Source organism: Brassica napus, chromosome C9, assembly GCF_020379485.1.
Source record: "Brassica napus cultivar Da-Ae chromosome C9, Da-Ae, whole genome shotgun sequence".
NCBI lineage: Eukaryota > Viridiplantae > Streptophyta > Magnoliopsida > Brassicales > Brassicaceae > Brassica > Brassica napus.
In genome coordinates, this window is record NC_063452.1 from 26,363,496 (window position 1) to 26,380,788 (window position 17,293).

A 17,293-nucleotide genomic window follows, 5' to 3' on the forward strand; every position below is an offset into this window, starting at 1 on the left:
CTAAATATATCCTAACTAAATATTTCCTAAATATCTCCCCCCCCCCACGATTTTCTCCCTTTTCTCTTCACACGATCTCTATCTCCCTCGTTCCTTGTTCCTCTCTCTTCTTCATCGACAAAAATCTCTTCTATCAACCAACACAAGATGGTTCTAATCTACGTTAAATCTGGTGTATGGATGTCAAGTTTCAGTGACGAGTGGAGTTTCTTGGCAGACAAACAAAGGCGTGGTCGAATGGTGACATTAGAAACTACTGCTTTACTGGAGGAACTCAAGATCATGGTGTGTGAAGATTATGGGGTCGACCCTAATTTGGTTAATGTCGAGTTCAGTTATGAGATGGTCAATCAAAGAGGAAATCCTCCCATTAGTATCAGTAATGATCGACAAGTGTGTAACTTTGTGGGCTACGCAAAGAAGGGTTCCTCTACAACCTTGTGTGTCACGTTCTCTGGTACTGGTACTGGTGTAAAGGAAAAGGAACGAGTCAATATCGATCTCAATAAGGAACCGTGTGATTCAAGTAATGTTGAGGAAGGTGAAGTTCCTGACATAAATCTGGGAGATTTTGCAGAACCATCAAAAAAGTGTTGTGATAAAAGGAAGAATCATGTCGTTGAGGATGGTTCTGGTCATGCTGGTTCAAAGAGTGAAAAGTATGGCGATAGTGAAAAGGAAAGCCGAGCTGTGAACACAGATTTCGTGAAGAAAGATCAACTTTTCCGAAGTAAACGTGTCCTAAAGGCAACAATGGAAATTTGGGCGATGAAGAATAATTACGATTTCCTTGTTACCAAATCAACGAAAAAGTGGTGGTCTATACGATGTAAGGATAATACGTGCAACTGGACTGTGCGTGCGGAATGTGTTGATGGGTCTACATATTTCATGATCAATAAGTGTGTGGGTATACACTCATGTGCTCCTTCAAAGAAAAGCAACTTCGGAAAAACGGCGTCGGCAAGAACTATTGGAAAGCTGATACAACATCGATTTGATGATGCCAATGATGGCCCCAAAGCAAACGACATCATTCAGTTTATGAGGCTAGAACATAGCTGCGAAATTACTTATTGGCACGCTTGGGAAGCTCGTGAGTATGCAATTGCAGCTGTTAGAGGTATACCAGACGAAAGTTATGCAAAGATACCAAAATATTTGCATATGATTAAAGAAGTTAATCCTGGTACACACACTCACTATGAAACTAAGAAGGATGGTAGATTCATGTATCTATTTATGTCGTTTGGGCAATCAGTTAGAGGATTTCACAGTCATATGCGTAGGGTGATTGTTGTTGATGGAACTTTTCTGAAAAATAAATATAAAGGAGTTCTACTTGTTGCTACAGCTGTAGATGGTAACTCCAACTTGTATCCAATTGCATTTGGAGTTGCTGATTCAGAGAATGAAGAATCATGGGAGTGGTTCTTCAGACAGTTGAGTGTGGTTATTCCTGATAGTAAAGACTTAGCTTTTGTGTCAGATAGACATGCGTCAATTGCTAAAGCAATCAGGGATGTCTACCCACGATCAAAGCACGGAATTTGTATACACCACTTGCTGACCAATGTGGTTAAATTCTTCAGGACAAAGGGGTTCACTGCTTTGGTCGAGAAGGCTTCAAACACATATAGGTATAGTGAATTTCAGGAACGTTTCACAGAAATTGTTGATATCAGTCCGGCACTTGGACGATATCTACAGGAGGCTGATGTGAGAAAATGGGCTCGTTCTCTCTTCCCTGGATCCAGGTATGACATCAGGACCAATAACCCAGCCGAGTCGATTAATTCAGCTCTGAGATCTCCTAGACAATTTCCAGTAATTCCTTTGCTAGATAGTATAAGAGAAATGATGACCCGATGGTTCTATGAGCGTCGCATGTTAAGCTCCAAACATATTGATCCTTTAACCGATAAGGTGGAGAAAAAGATTGATAGGAGAATCGTGAAGGCTCGAGGGTTTCAGGTTCAGAAGGTTGACAACTTCAGATCACTTGTTAAAGGAGACATATATGATTGTCATGTTGATCTGGAAACCAGAACATGCACATGTGGGAAATTTGATTTAGGAAAAATTCCATGCAGACACGCTATTCCTGCAATATATTCTCGAGGTATGGAAGTATATAAACATTATCTTGGTACCTATATATTCCAGCATTTTGCAGTGTTTAGACATTGGTCGGTCTTTTTTTTGACACAGGTATGGAAGTACACCGATTTACTGATGGCGTCTATAGCACTGCAGCGTGGAGAGCTGCCTACGCGGAATCCATTAATCCCATACCAGTTCCAGAGGCTGAATGGAATGTCCCAGATGAGGTTAAACTTGCGAAGATCTTACCACCAGAGTCAAGAAAGAGTGCTGGTAGACCAGTAAAGAGAAGGTATGAAACAGTAGAAGACAAGATTAGATCTTCTCAAGGATCAACAAAGAAGAAAAAGCACAAGTGCAGCCGGTGTGGTATGGAGGGACACAAGAGAGGAACATGTGATAAACCTATCTAGATTGTTGTGTGTGTTCTCTGTTATTTGCTGTTTGCTTACAACATTGTTGAGACAAATCGAATCTTCCTATTGACAGTTTGATTTTTCCAATTTTTTTTGTTATATTCGATGCAAATCAGCAAAAACATCAAAGAACATAGTCTAACATTTATTTAGAAAAAAACAGAACAAGAAATTGAACATCATGCATAGGTAAGGTACATGAAGACCATAGCAAAACAACACACAAACAAAGCTTTGATGATCCTTAACTCTCTAATGCATTTGATGGAATTTTCTTCAGAACGAGCAATTGCATCTTCCATCTCTTCAAGTCTACTCTTATGTCGTTTCAGCATTGTCTCAGAAGCTCGTACTGATTTTTGAAACTCGGAATTGTCCACTAGCAGCACATCAAACAGATCCTGAAAGTCTTCAATTTCCTCAACAACTGACTTATCAGTCCATTTGAACAAGTGAGTTTTGTCCTTCATCATTAACATCAACAAACAGTTAGATTGGACTGTGCGTGAAGGTTATATGAATACAGACTAACCATCTCAGATCCCATCGGACAACAATGGAACAATCTTCCCGGATTTTTGACAGTTGTTGAAGTGAAAAGATGCACTTCCTTGCCGCAATTGCATCTTTTCGGAATTCCCCTTTGTTTGGTGTGCTGATATCTTGAATCGACAGAAGAACCGACCGAAGACATGATTGAGTTGATCTACCAAGTTCTCTCCCCTTGATTTCTCTTTGTCGTGAAAGAATGAGGAAGAAAAGGCATTAGGTCAAAATATGGTTCTTATGTATAGGGTTCATTTAGGCTTTAGGGTAAATATTGGGTTCATTAGTGGTTTAGGGTAAAGATTGATAAGTTTAGTGGTTTAGTGTAATTGGATATTTTAGTTGTAAATATTTCATGCAAAATCAAACCACAAATAACTAGTAAACTAAAATAGTGTCATGTCACATAATTTCTAGAAAACTCTAAAATAGAGTATTGTCACAACATTCCTGGTAAAACCTAAACAAACACACATAATCAGTCTTCTTCAAGGTCATAAAAAGTAGAACTCTCAAAATCCGAAGGGATGTGTTGTGCCATAAGCTGGATTAAAATGGGATCATGGGCAGCCTCCCATATATCATAAGCAATTTTCTGTCGGCAACCAGGCATTATTCCGTCTTCCACTAAACTGAGGTCGAGACCAAGAAGGATGCACTCCAAGTGTTTGAGTGCGAATGCCCCGCAATCAGCACAAGACTTGTTCAATCTTGTCTGCATAGGCATATCTACAATCGAATAGGATGTAAGGAGTAATTTGCTCTTTGGTGGACCAACTGCCTTGACAATTCTAGGAATCATACAAGCAAACTTCTCTACGTATTGCCTATTCCTTCCCCGATTGCAATCATAGACTTCCACTTTCTTCTCAATCATGTTGACGCATACAGCAACCCAATGATTACCTGCAACGGACATCACTTATTTTGTTAAAAAAAATACTTGAATAACGGAGACGTGTAGAGGAAGCATGGATAATTACCATTGACAAACAGAGGAAAGTAGAGACGATCAACATCGACACCCCAAACTCTATTAGTCCGCCCATGAGATGGAAGCTCTCCTCTCCCATAAGCAAGAAGAAGATCGGGTACTACGTAGCCTCTTTTGTCGTCTTTACACTTCTCGTATTCTTTCTCGATCTGGAGGCAGAACATGGCGTTCATGAAAGCAACACGGTCTATATTCCAACGCCTCAAAGATGTTTTCTCTCGCCATATATACATCATCGCATCCATTTCCTGAATATTCACATGGACAATTACCCAATGCACAATCAAATATATGTTACAAATATATGTTAAGAAAATAATACCTCGTTTCCAAGCCATTTTCCAGCACAAACTATTCTCTGTGCAAAGGTCAAATTAAAGACAGAGGGACCAATCCTCAAAGCTGTTGGATTCGTAGACCATTTCGTGAATCTATCCCACGATTCTTCGGTGAAATAATACAGTGACGCCTGTGGAGAACCGTCAGCTGCCATTGGTGAGTCACTAAGCTGAAGCTTCTTGCTTGGTCCTCCAGTCCATCTATCCCACTTTGCCGATGTTACAGGTGCATTTGATTGCTTTGATCCACCTTTTCGTAGTTTCCGGACATTAGTCATTGGAGTCCACCAATCACTTGCATCGTTGTCGTTATTGGTCTGTGATGGATCAAAATCGGGTACGTACGAGGCTTGAGAAAGTCCTTCAAGGCTTTGCGTACCTATTGGTTCGTCCATATCATCCGCTTGACTGAAATTTACATCCTGTTTCAAAGTACACAAGCAATTCATAAAAAACCCTGATTCAAAACACACAAGCAATTTAAACAAAAATCAGATTCAAAATACACAAGCAATTCATAAAAAACCAGTTATTAAGCACACACAAGGAATTCATAAAAAACATGATTTTATAAACTAATAAAATTCATATAAATATCTTACACATAGTTCACATAACAAAACACACATCATAATGCAGATACATAATTAAGCCTGATTTTGAACAACAATTACAAACCAAACACACTTCCAAAACGAGACAATGCAAAACACATCACAAGACCGATAAACACATGAAACTAACACTAAAAGAAGTTAAGACACATTGCAGAGAGTTATGAAGACTAGTGCTTGTTTACCAAGCGTTTGGACCTCCTCGGAGATGGCTTGCTAGGCGATGGCTTCGTAGGAGATGGCTTCCTAGGCGATGGGTTGCTATGCGCTGGCTTGCTAGGCGCTAGCTTGCTAGGCGATGGGTGGCTAGGCGCTGTCTTGCTCGCAGATGGATCTCCATGCTCAGCTTGGACGGTTGAATCCCCACGGGAATTTTTAAGCTCAGACTGCACTCCCTCAAATTTTTCATCCATCTTTTTCTCTAGCCTCTCTTCCATCGCAGCAAAACCTTGCTGAAACAACTGCGTCACAAAAGTCTTCATATCTTCATCAAAGGGCGCCTGTTGTGGTCTAGTATGTAGGACCTTATGCTTCCTTTTTTCCATTCCACGATCAGGGAGCCTCTTCTTTCCCTTTGTATCTCTCGCCCTTATGGTTGCTGATCCTTTTGGAGTTTGAAACTCCTCATCGCTCCCACTTGCTTCATCGCTCCCACCTTCACCATCCTTGTCGTTAGGCTCTTCATCACTCCCACCTTCTCCCTCATGCGTAGCTACTTTCTCCTTCTCACCTTCTTTGTTATCAACCCCAAAAGAAAAGACCGGTGTCTCTTCGTACTCCCAATTATGACCACTGAAGTCAAACTGCTTCATTATCATATGCATGAGAAGCTTGACTCTATCATCCTCCACCTCATCTCGTCTGCTAAATTGAAGACTTTCACACACTGTATAATTCCCAGTCCACGAGATGTATGGATATATGTCATCCTACACAAGAAAGGTGAAAAGAGTCAATCATTAATACAAACATTTGTTTGTTTTTCTACTTGTTAAAATAAATATTTACCTTGGGTGTTAAGATGTTCTCCAACTTGTTGAGCTCCTCGTACGAAATCTTTGCAGCTCCCATCCAGTTTACACATCTAGGACCGTTCTTAAAACTTTTGTTCAGTTTTCTTCCACAGAGCTTTCCAAGCTTTGGTATTGCTTCCATAGCCCATATCTGAAGACCGTAGGTGAAGCCATCTAACACGTAACTCTTTGGATTCTCCTTCAGTTTATCTCGTTTTTCAGCTATTGACTCGCATAGAAGGTCAAAAGAAGCAACTCCCCAAGGGTAGTTTCGAACCTGCTCAAGATCCATCACCAACTTCACGTACTTGATGGGGATAGGTGCCTTCTCATCTCTCCCGCAAACCATACAAACAATGATGCAAAGATACACCAGCCTGATTCGATCAGCATTACTCCACTTCTTAACAGCTGCCCTGTGATGTTCCCACAGCTCGAAAATAGAAATCCCCTTATTTGTCCTGATCACTAAGCTCCAGAAACCACCATCATCATCCCAGTCAACCAACTCCTTAAGTGAGAGACTAGTATCGCACTGAAGCCCGGTAACTGCGTGGAACTCAAGCAATGAAAATCGGAGAGGTCTTCTCGCAAAGACAAACCAGAGCTCATGATCTTTGTAAGTCAACAGCTCCCTACACAAGAAGCCGTGTATCACTCTCGCCGAGAATCCCAAACCATTATCGAACAGCTTAAAAATCTGAGCAAAAACAGGATCTTTCTTCACTGTCTCCAACTCCTTTGGCAACCACTCCATCAATCTTTTGAAATAGCGTACCATCTTGCAGTTGTTATTGATCTGATGCACTTCGGTCTCTTCACCCGGCTTAAACAACCGCTTTGGTAACTCCTCAGACATACCTACAATCACAGAAAAGAAGTTTATAATCAGAGCACAAACAAAAAAAGAAGAAGATTTGACAAAAAACCAAACCTTTGAATCGGAAAACAACAAAAACGAATCTATTTGTCAATTTTCCCTCTTTCAAAAAAGGACCAAAATCGAAGATAAGAAACTAAAATCAAAACACCCAAACAATAACATGCATGAATTGCGTAATGTATAAGGAGATTAATCAACCCATTCAAGTAATTTAGATTAAGAAATAAGAGAAATCGGATTTAGGTGATGAGAAACTTTAAGAAATCTACGGTTAAGAGAATCAAAACAAGTAATCGCAAACTCACCTTCTTAGAAACGTGAGAAGTTGATGAAATTGATGGTGGAAGAAGAAGAAGAGCGTCCGACGATGTCGTAGAGTAAGAACAAATCTCCAATTCTTCAGGCTGATAACAAAGAGAAAGACGAAAATAACTAGATTAGAGATGAAAAATGAAAGTTAAAGAGTGAAGAAACGATTTGGCTTTGTTCTTACCCAAAATCGCCATTGGAGGAGCTTCAAGCTTTCGGCGGAGAAAATAAGAGAGAGGTTCGTTAATCTCTAGGATAAATCAATTTTTGTTTCTACTTTTTTTATTGTTTTTCTTTTATTTTTAATTTCTGTTTTTACTTTTTGTTTTTTTTGTTTTTTAAAAGTGGTTAAATATATTTCAAAATATTAATATTAATTATATAAATTTTAACTATGCTAATTTGAGGGCAATATGGTATTTAAAAAATTATAAATCCTACTTACCTAAAGAATTTTCAAAAAGTCCTATTCTCACAAATCAAAGTATAAAATGTCTTTATTTTCCAATTTTCTCTTTAGTCTATTCAGATATTTTTAGAGTTTAGTTGAGATTTGGTTCAGAAATAATAACATATTTCAAACCGGTTAAATCTATTTTAAATTTAGGTTTGGTTCTAATCCAGTTTTTAGTTATCAAAATACTTGTTTGTTATTGAAAATACACAAATTTTAGTTCACAAATCTGGCAAATTTAAACAACTTACACTAAGAAATGCTTGATGACATGGTTCAATGGTTAATAAAAATAGTGAAACATAAATTAACAAGTTAAAATTAACTAGTAATGTAAGAAACTTTATTTCAAGTTTAAAAATAAAAGAACACTGTTTAAACTTCAAAATCATACTTACTTATAATTAAAATTTAAACGAAATTATCAAAATGTAAAAGTATTAGTATTTAACCAAATTAAAAAATATAAATTCATCTAATGGATATTTATTTTAAGTATTAATTAGGATTAATTTTCTGGATACTTATTTATGATTAAGTTTGAGTTTGGTATGATTTATTGAGTTTTTGAATGTTTTGGGTCTTCAAATACATGTTCAGATTTGGATAAAACCTAAAATCTGAGATACTATAAAACAAGACCATTTATGCGAATTTGGTTTGTTTGAATTTATCTTTTGGGTCGGTTTAGTTTGAATTTTGGGTTCGTTTTTTTACCTACTCCTATTTTCGATTACTTAATTAAAAATCAAGTTTAATCCAAAAATGAACTAAATTTTATTTGGTTTGTTTTGTTAATCCTCTTGAAAACTTTGGTTAACCAAAAAAGTCTCTCGGTTTAGTTAACCAAAGTCGCAGGCCTATCAGCTACATTACTTTAGAGAAATATTGACTACCAAATGAAAGTGATTTGTTATTATTTTTGGTGACAAAATGTAGTCCTGATCAACAGCTGTTTCTCCCTTTGATTTCCACATTTTATAACACAAAAATAAAATAAAATTTGGTGAGCAAGTTTTTTTTCTTTTATTTATTCATTTTTTGAGCAAATTTTCCAGTTGCTAATTCTGGAAATGGAAGATTCGAGATGAATTCGTGATTTCCTACGGAAACTGATATTGAGAGAGACAATTTAATGTTTGTACCACCCACATTGCTAAATGCTTTTTGTTGTGACTGTATGGACCGATTAAAATTAGCAGTTACTTAAACTTTTGAAAACAGTTTACAATATCAGCTACTAGGCCTGCAGTGTGAAACCAAAGCGAACTAAACGAACGGAACCAAAATTATTGGTTTTTAGTTATAGTTTGGTTATTTAGGTTGAACCAATCCGTAATATTCCAAAAAAATCAATTCACTTACAGATACAGTTCAACGATTGATTAACTGTATTTTCAATTATTTCTAACCAAAATTATTCAGATTGGTTTATATCGAAACTACACCATTTTCATCAATATCTGGATTTAATAAAAAAACTAAATTTAACAAAACTTTCAAAACAAAATTTGGTATCAAATTCAAAACCAAAATTGATCCAAAAACTGAACCAAATTTAATTATTATTTTTTTGAATTTTGACCAAATTTAATTATATTAATTTCAGTAATTCTCTAGAAAACTTTGGTCAACCAAAAAAGTCTCTCGGTTTGGTAAACCAAAGTCGCAGGCCTATCAGCTACATTACTTTTGGAGAAAAAATTGACCGCCAAATGAAAGTGATTTGTTATGATTTTTGGTAACAATATGTGGTCCGGATCAACAGGTGTTTCTCTCTTTGATTTCGACATTTTATTTAAAAAAAATGGGGAGACGAAAACCTTTGAACCAGAAACAATTGGAAATAATTTTTTTTTCTGCTTTTTTTCTTAAATTAACAATTTGTTCTAATTTATTGATTAAAAAAGGGAAACTATTTTAAAATAAAAATAAAAGTCAGCACGTATTCGTCATCTGCATATAGTCACCATTCCCCTTCTCTTTTTTTCCTTTTTATCTCATCTTATCTTCTCTTTCCCAAAGATTGTAAGAACACCAAAAAAAATTCTCTCTATCTCTCAATTTTGTATATGTGTTTTTGTTTCATGTTTAGGATCATTGAAATCCCTAATCCACTCTCTGTACGTTGTCCTGTTCAGAGTTTTCTTGCATTGAAATGTTTTCAGGAATGTTAAACGATCGTTTTTTTCTCTTTTCCAATACGTGTGGGAATTGAAAATACATATACGGATGATCATCTACATTGACTTTTTATTACGTGTTTAATCGTAAATATATTTGATTACCCTTAAGAAAATATTTCAACAAATATGTGCCTGATAAGAGTTGTTTTGTTTTGGGTTTATTCAAATGTAAGGATCTTTGTGTTGATGATTCTTGTTTCTTAGAAGAGCAATGAGCAATTATTCAGCCGGACTCGGTAAGCCTGGCTCAGGTAATGAACAATATTAGTTTCTTGATTTTACATGTTCTCTAGGTAATGATAAAATGATATTTAGGTTTCTGATGATTAGGTTGCGTGTTTAACAGGTAAGAGGAGAATAAGAGACCTTTTGAACCAGCCTGATAACCGAGTCTGTGCTGACTGTGGCGCTCCTGATCCTAAATGGGCGTAAGTTCATCAACCCTCAAGCCTCCTTCGGTTTCAACATTGAATGCTATTAAACCTTTTAAAGCCATTTGTCATGTCTAATCAAGTTTATATGTGCTTGTGTCTTTAGTTATGCATCTTTGTGTTTAATTCTTTATCAGATCAGCAAATATCGGAGTGTTCATTTGCTTAAAATGTTGCGGTGTGCACAGAAGCCTCGGCACTCACATCTCAAAGGTGATATTAGCTTTTATGTATATATGAATCTCTTCTTTGTTGTGTGTACTCATATGTATATAGTTTTTGGTTTTATCCAGGTCTTGTCTGTGACACTAGATGACTGGTCAGATGAGGAAGTCGACTCCATGATTGAAATAGGAGGAAATGCTTCTGCTAATTCAATCTACGAAGCTTTTGTACCTGAAGGCAGCTCTAAGCCTGGTCCTGATGTTAGTCATGACCAGCGTTTGAGATTCATCAGGCAAGCTTATTCTACAAGAAGACAAAGTCTTATCTTTGTTTCTTGATGAGTTAGTTCCTCAAAGATCTTGAAATCTTTTTTTTTTCTTTTTTTTGTTTAGGTCAAAGTATGAACTCCAAGAATTTCTGAAACCAAGTTTGAGGATAACATCAGGGAAAACTACCTCAACAAAGAAACCGCCATCTTTTCTTAGCTCAAGTCTTTCTACAAAATTCATGGATAGTTTTCGCACAAATTCATCATCAAAGAAGATTGTAAAACTTCTAATAACTTGCAATCGGTTTTCTTAAAACAGTTTCTTTCTTGATATAATCTTCTTGATGAGATTTATATACATTTTTGATAGTTTGAGGAAGGAATGGTAGAGTTTATTGGATTGTTGAAGGTGACTGTCAAGAAAGGTACTAACTTAGCAATCAGAGACATGATGTCAAGTGATCCTTATGTTGTCTTGAATCTTGGGAAGCAAGTAAGTTTATCTCTTTTTGACTGTTTATTGTTTACTACTCTGCATCTATGGCCTTTTGTGTATCTTTAAGATCTTCGTTGATTGTTCAGAAACTTCAAACAACAGTTGTGAATAGTAACTTGAATCCGGTATGGAATCAAGAACTCATGCTGTCTGTGCCTGAGAGCTATGGTCCAGTTAAATTGGTAAGCCTATTATCCTAAGCACCACCTCAGATGTTGCTATCTGTTATATATCTTATGGGTTTGTGTGTGATGGCAGCAAGTGTATGATTATGATACATTCTCTGCTGATGACATAATGGGAGAAGCTGAACTTGACATCCAGCCTCTGATAACATCTGCAATGGCATTTGGGGATCCTGAGATGTTTGGGGACATGCAGATTGGGAAATGGCTGAAGTCGCATGATAATCCGCTAATAGATGACAGCATCATTAACATTGTTGATGGGAAAGTGAAGCAGGAGGTTCAGATCAAGCTTCAGAATGTAGAGTCTGGAGAGTTAGAGCTGGAAATGGAATGGCTGCCACTTGACCAATAATACTAACAATAACGCAGTAGATTCCATTTTATATGAACACTTTATACAGTTTGCAATACATTCTTTTGTTCTTTTCTTGGAACATTTTTGGTATCTCTGATTTCTTTTCACAGGAAAGTGTTTGTTTGTAATACTCTGTCTCTTGATATCTTACAGAGTTACGCATTTTGATGGGACTTAAAACAAACTATTGATTGAATATGAGCAACTCTTGAACTGGAAAAAACCAATTATAGGAGCTAAAGAATCACCTGAGACATGAGTTTTGAGAAGTACACTACCAAAACTATCTGCTGCTAATTATCAAACAATCACTAAGAGATAAAAAAAGACATTATAGCTAATTTCAAATTTTTTACAACACATCCTACTCGATACCGAGACAAGCGGTGGAACAAGAGTTCGAACTAAGATGGTACCAATGGTCTTTCAAGCAAAGAAAACACGTGAATCATGAATAAGTCGAACCATTCTCCCCCTGATGCCACTAACAAACTAGCAATCATATAAGAATTGAAGAAACATACGAGGATAAAAATGCAAAAGACCACACATTCCAATAGTTAAATTTTGTTTGTCTTTAAAACGAAAGGAGAGATCACAACGCAAACATAGTTATCATCAGTAAACGAAACATCAAGACTTTTAAAACCATAACAGAGACGCAAAGTTTTTAGAAACCACCACGGAGACGCAGCACCAAGTGAAGGGTCGACTCTTTCTGGATGTTGTAGTCTGCCACTGCCAATGTTCTGCCGTCTTCAAGTTGCTTTCCAGCGAAGATGAGACGCTGCTGGTCCGGAGGAATGCCTTCCTTATCCTGGATCTTAGCCTTAACATTGTCAATGGTGTCGGAGCTCTCCACCTCTAGAGTAATGGTCTTCCCAGTCAATGTCTTAACGAAAATCTGCATTCCTCCACGTAGACGCAAGACCAAGTGAAGTGTAGACTCCTTTTGGATGTTGTAGTCTGCCGTCTTCAAGTTGCTTGCCGGCAAAGATCAACCTCTGCTGGTCTGGTGGGATACCCTCCTTGTCTTGAATCTTGGCTTTGACATTGTCAATAGTATCCGAACTCTCAACCTCCAAAGTAATGGTCTTTCCCGTCAAAGTCTTGACGAAGATTTGCATACCACCACGAAGCCTGAGGACGAGATGCAAAGTTGACTCCTTTTGGATGTTGTAGTCAGCGAGAGTACGCCCATCTTCAAGCTGCTTACCGGCAAAGATCAACCTCTGCTGGTCCGGAGGAATACCCTCCTTGTCTTGGATCTTTGCTTTCACGTTGTCGATGGTGTCCGAGCTTTCCACCTCGAGGGTGATGGTCTGTCTTCACGAAGATCTGCATCTGTTATTCACCAAAAGCCCAAGATTAATAATCTAAATTGGACAAAAAAAATCTACGAGTTCAAGGCAATTCTGGAAGAAACCCTAATCGAAAACCTAGATCAACGCATCTATCGAATTCAAATAAGAAGAGTCAATCGCGATCACATCTGACCGAAGAAACAGTAATAAGAAATCAGATATCTACCTTGATCGTAGTTCGCGATTTGAGATGATTGTTTTTTTTTTCTTCCGGATTTTGAGAAACTGAAATTGTGAGTGTGAGTGTGAGAGAGAGAAGAGGTCTTTGGGTTTACATTTATACTAAAGGATGAAGAAGACTCGTTCACCACGAAGCTAAGTCGGCGAAGCTATAACACGGACACGTGTCAAATAATAACTAAATATATCATATTTTCTAGAGAAAATTTGGAGAAATACAGTTTTTTTTTTGTTTTTGTCATCTATGAATTTATTATAACCTTCGAAACCGATCGTACAACGCAAAGCCGGCAAGGATCGCAATCCTTTCGGAGACTAAGCCGGCGAGTTCACATATCGAACATCCCGGAGACAACAAGAAACACGAGATTAAACAAAAGACCAAATTAACTAAAGCAAACTAAGAGAGGGTGTAGTTGAAACACTTAGGAACTTAAGGAGCCAGAATCAAACTCCATAGCGAGGACTGACAAACGATCATTCTGAAGACAATGGAAAAGCACGTGCTGAACCCAGAACCCAGAACTTGAGAGGACCATAAACCACCACAGGTCGAAACCACAAACTCACGATTACAGTCACGGCATAAACGAACGAAAGACCAAAGCCACCATAAAGCCAATAACTACTAACCACTCATCTACAACAACAAACCAGATCCTCGCGAGAGCAAAGCACAAGATCGAGACTTGAAACTCCAAGAAGGGATAACGTCAAAAAGGACCAACGGCTCAAACACGCGGACACTCGTGTACCCAAACTCAACCATCTACAAGCAAGAGAATGGTCACCTCCTCGCAAGAGAAGAGCCAGAGATCGAAACCACTGCTTCGTCTTGAAACCTCACTCCACACCATGACGGCAAGGAGAAAGCAAGTAGATACCTCCACAGCAACTTACCATCCAAAAGACGAACCCCACAAAAGAGACTTTGACAAACACACACCACCGAAAGATCGAGAAAACGAGAAGAAGCAGAAGGCCCACAGTTCCGCAGCTACGACTAGCGGAAAGCACAGCATCGACAAAGCCATACCCGGAATACATAGCCCCGCCATATAATGACCCGTTGATATAGCTTCACACACAGCTGAACTCCGAAGAAGACAAGACAACACCAACCCACAAACGAACACAACTTGACTATTAACTAGATAAAGAGGGAGGAGAGAGACGAACTGAATCCATTGGGCTCCATGAGCATTGATTGACAAGCTACAAACCAGATCCGAAAGAACATCTAATCCCCATATCTGAACCGGCTCAAACCACCACCGCGAACCAGATCAAGGATTCGAATCAGTCACAGCCACACCAACCAACATCGAACCAGACATGAACCCAGATCCTCGACCTCCCTTGACCAACAAAACAGAGAATAAAAAGATGGATCACGATCTCGAGATCTTCCCCTTACTCTCCTACGCCCTCCACCACTCCGACCCCGCCTCTCACGCGCCACCGTCTCTCTCCATCCAACACTCCCTCGCCAATCGCTACCCTCTTCTCACCAACCCCCACGTCATCTCAACGCTGATCGAATCAATCCCCAGCACAATCACTCAGACCCTCCACGTCTTCGCCTCGCTAGGCCCTCGCCCCGATCCTTCGTCCGTCTCCTCCGCTCGAGCCAAGATCGCTCAGATCCGAGAGACGGAGTCGGGGGGATCCTCTTCCTGACACCGATGATATGTGAACCAACTAGATTGCAGTTTGAATATTAAAAATTATTATCAGAATTTTATATCATAAATTATTTGATATTAACACTAATTTCAACAAAAATATATTTCTCAAAACAAAATCTTAATAATATATACACAATATCTAATCTATTAATTTAGAATCGTATTTTTTATCGTAATAACATAAATGAACGAAAATCTGCATTCCTCCACGTAGACGCAAGACCAAGTGAAGTGTAGACTCCTTTTGGATGTTGTAGTCTGCCGTCTTCAAGTTGCTTGCCGGCAAAGATCAACCTCTGCTGGTCTGGTGGGATACCCTCCTTGTCTTGAATCTTGGCTTTGACATTGTCAATAGTATCCGAACTCTCAACCTCCAAAGTAATGGTCTTTCCCGTCAAAGTCTTGACGAAGATTTGCATACCACCACGAAGCCTGAGGACGAGATGCAAAGTTGACTCCTTTTGGATGTTGTAGTCAGCGAGAGTACGCCCATCTTCAAGCTGCTTACCGGCAAAGATCAACCTCTGCTGGTCCGGAGGAATACCCTCCTTGTCTTGGATCTTTGCTTTCACGTTGTCGATGGTGTCCGAGCTTTCCACCTCGAGGGTGATGGTCTGTCTTCACGAAGATCTGCATCTGTTATTCACCAAAAGCCCAAGATTAATAATCTAAATTGGACAAAAAAAATCTACGAGTTCAAGGCAATTCTGGAAGAAACCCTAATCGAAAACCTAGATCAACGCATCTATCGAATTCAAATAAGAAGAGTCAATCGCGATCACATCTGACCGAAGAAACAGTAATAAGAAATCAGATATCTACCTTGATCGTAGTTCGCGATTTGAGATGATTGTTTTTTTTTTCTTCCGGATTTTGAGAAACTGAAATTGTGAGTGTGAGTGTGAGAGAGAGAAGAGGTCTTTGGGTTTACATTTATACTAAAGGATGAAGAAGACTCGTTCACCACGAAGCTAAGTCGGCGAAGCTATAACACGGACACGTGTCAAATAATAACTAAATATATCATATTTTCTAGAGAAAATTTGGAGAAATACAGTTTTTTTTTTGTTTTTGTCATCTATGAATTTATTATAACCTTCGAAACCGATCGTACAACGCAAAGCCGGCAAGGATCGCAATCCTTTCGGAGACTAAGCCGGCGAGTTCACATATCGAACATCCCGGAGACAACAAGAAACACGAGATTAAACAAAAGACCAAATTAACTAAAGCAAACTAAGAGAGGGTGTAGTTGAAACACTTAGGAACTTAAGGAGCCAGAATCAAACTCCATAGCGAGGACTGACAAACGATCATTCTGAAGACAATGGAAAAGCACGTGCTGAACCCAGAACCCAGAACTTGAGAGGACCATAAACCACCACAGGTCGAAACCACAAACTCACGATTACAGTCACGGCATAAACGAACGAAAGACCAAAGCCACCATAAAGCCAATAACTACTAACCACTCATCTACAACAACAAACCAGATCCTCGCGAGAGCAAAGCACAAGATCGAGACTTGAAACTCCAAGAAGGGATAACGTCAAAAAGGACCAACGGCTCAAACACGCGGACACTCGTGTACCCAAACTCAACCATCTACAAGCAAGAGAATGGTCACCTCCTCGCAAGAGAAGAGCCAGAGATCGAAACCACTGCTTCGTCTTGAAACCTCACTCCACACCATGACGGCAAGGAGAAAGCAAGTAGATACCTCCACAGCAACTTACCATCCAAAAGACGAACCCCACAAAAGAGACTTTGACAAACACACACCACCGAAAGATCGAGAAAACGAGAAGAAGCAGAAGGCCCACAGTTCCGCAGCTACGACTAGCGGAAAGCACAGCATCGACAAAGCCATACCCGGAATACATAGCCCCGCCATATAATGACCCGTTGATATAGCTTCACACACAGCTGAACTCCGAAGAAGACAAGACAACACCAACCCACAAACGAACACAACTTGACTATTAACTAGATAAAGAGGGAGGAGAGAGACGAACTGAATCCATTGGGCTCCATGAGCATTGATTGACAAGCTACAAACCAGATCCGAAAGAACATCTAATCCCCATATCTGAACCGGCTCAAACCACCACCGCGAACCAGATCAAGGATTCGAATCAGTCACAGCCACACCAACCAACATCGAACCAGACATGAACCCAGATCCTCGACCTCCCTTGACCAACAAAACAGAGAATAAAAAGATGGATCACGATCTCGAGATCTTCCCCTTACTCTCCTACGCCCTCCACCACTCCGACCCCGCCTCTCACGCGCCACCGTC

General features: G+C 39.0%; 3 protein-coding genes and 1 pseudogene across 7 annotated transcripts; 2 read left to right on the top strand and 2 right to left on the bottom strand.

The window, feature by feature from the left end:
• Positions 1-147: 147 nt before the first annotated feature.
• LOC125592560 lies at positions 148-2,516 on the top strand. Its single transcript, XM_048767798.1, has 2 exons — positions 148-2,122; positions 2,212-2,516. Exons 1-2 carry the CDS (start codon positions 148-150, stop codon positions 2,514-2,516), a joined length of 2,280 nt encoding a protein of 759 aa, XP_048623755.1.
• A 2,447-nt stretch (positions 2,517-4,963) lies between these two features.
• LOC125592822 lies at positions 4,964-7,717 on the bottom strand. 3 transcript variants are annotated; one of them, XM_048768256.1, is made up of 4 exons: positions 7,401-7,717; positions 7,213-7,311; positions 6,020-6,885; positions 4,964-5,940 (listed from the first exon to the last, which is right to left on the bottom strand). In XM_048768256.1, exons 3-4 carry the CDS (start codon positions 6,881-6,883, stop codon positions 5,182-5,184), a joined length of 1,623 nt encoding a protein of 540 aa, XP_048624213.1. In that variant the 5' UTR covers positions 6,884-6,885; positions 7,213-7,311; positions 7,401-7,717; the 3' UTR covers positions 4,964-5,181. The 3 variants fall into 3 exon arrangements, with proteins under 3 accessions (XP_048624213.1, XP_048624212.1, XP_048624211.1); XM_048768255.1 differs by having other exon boundaries at positions 7,213-7,717; XM_048768254.1 differs by having other exon boundaries at positions 6,020-7,717.
• Positions 7,718-9,559: 1,842 nt separating this feature from the next.
• Positions 9,560-11,955, top strand: LOC106403051 (probable ADP-ribosylation factor GTPase-activating protein AGD13). 3 transcript variants are annotated; one of them, XM_013843893.3, is made up of 9 exons: positions 9,560-9,698; positions 10,030-10,107; positions 10,203-10,284; positions 10,425-10,500; positions 10,581-10,744; positions 10,845-10,998; positions 11,091-11,213; positions 11,303-11,398; positions 11,475-11,955. In XM_013843893.3, the coding sequence occupies exons 2-9, from the start codon at positions 10,068-10,070 to the stop codon at positions 11,754-11,756; spliced, it is 1,017 nt and encodes a 338-aa protein (XP_013699347.2). In that variant the 5' UTR covers positions 9,560-9,698; positions 10,030-10,067; the 3' UTR covers positions 11,757-11,955. The 3 variants fall into 3 exon arrangements, with proteins under 3 accessions (XP_013699347.2, XP_048624214.1, XP_013699348.2); XM_013843894.3 differs by lacking the exon at positions 9,560-9,698 and adding an exon at positions 9,722-9,793; XM_048768257.1 differs by having other exon boundaries at positions 9,641-10,107.
• Positions 11,956-12,216: 261 nt separating this feature from the next.
• LOC106406525 lies at positions 12,217-15,627 on the bottom strand (annotated as a pseudogene).
• Positions 15,628-17,293: the final 1,666 nt, after the last annotated feature.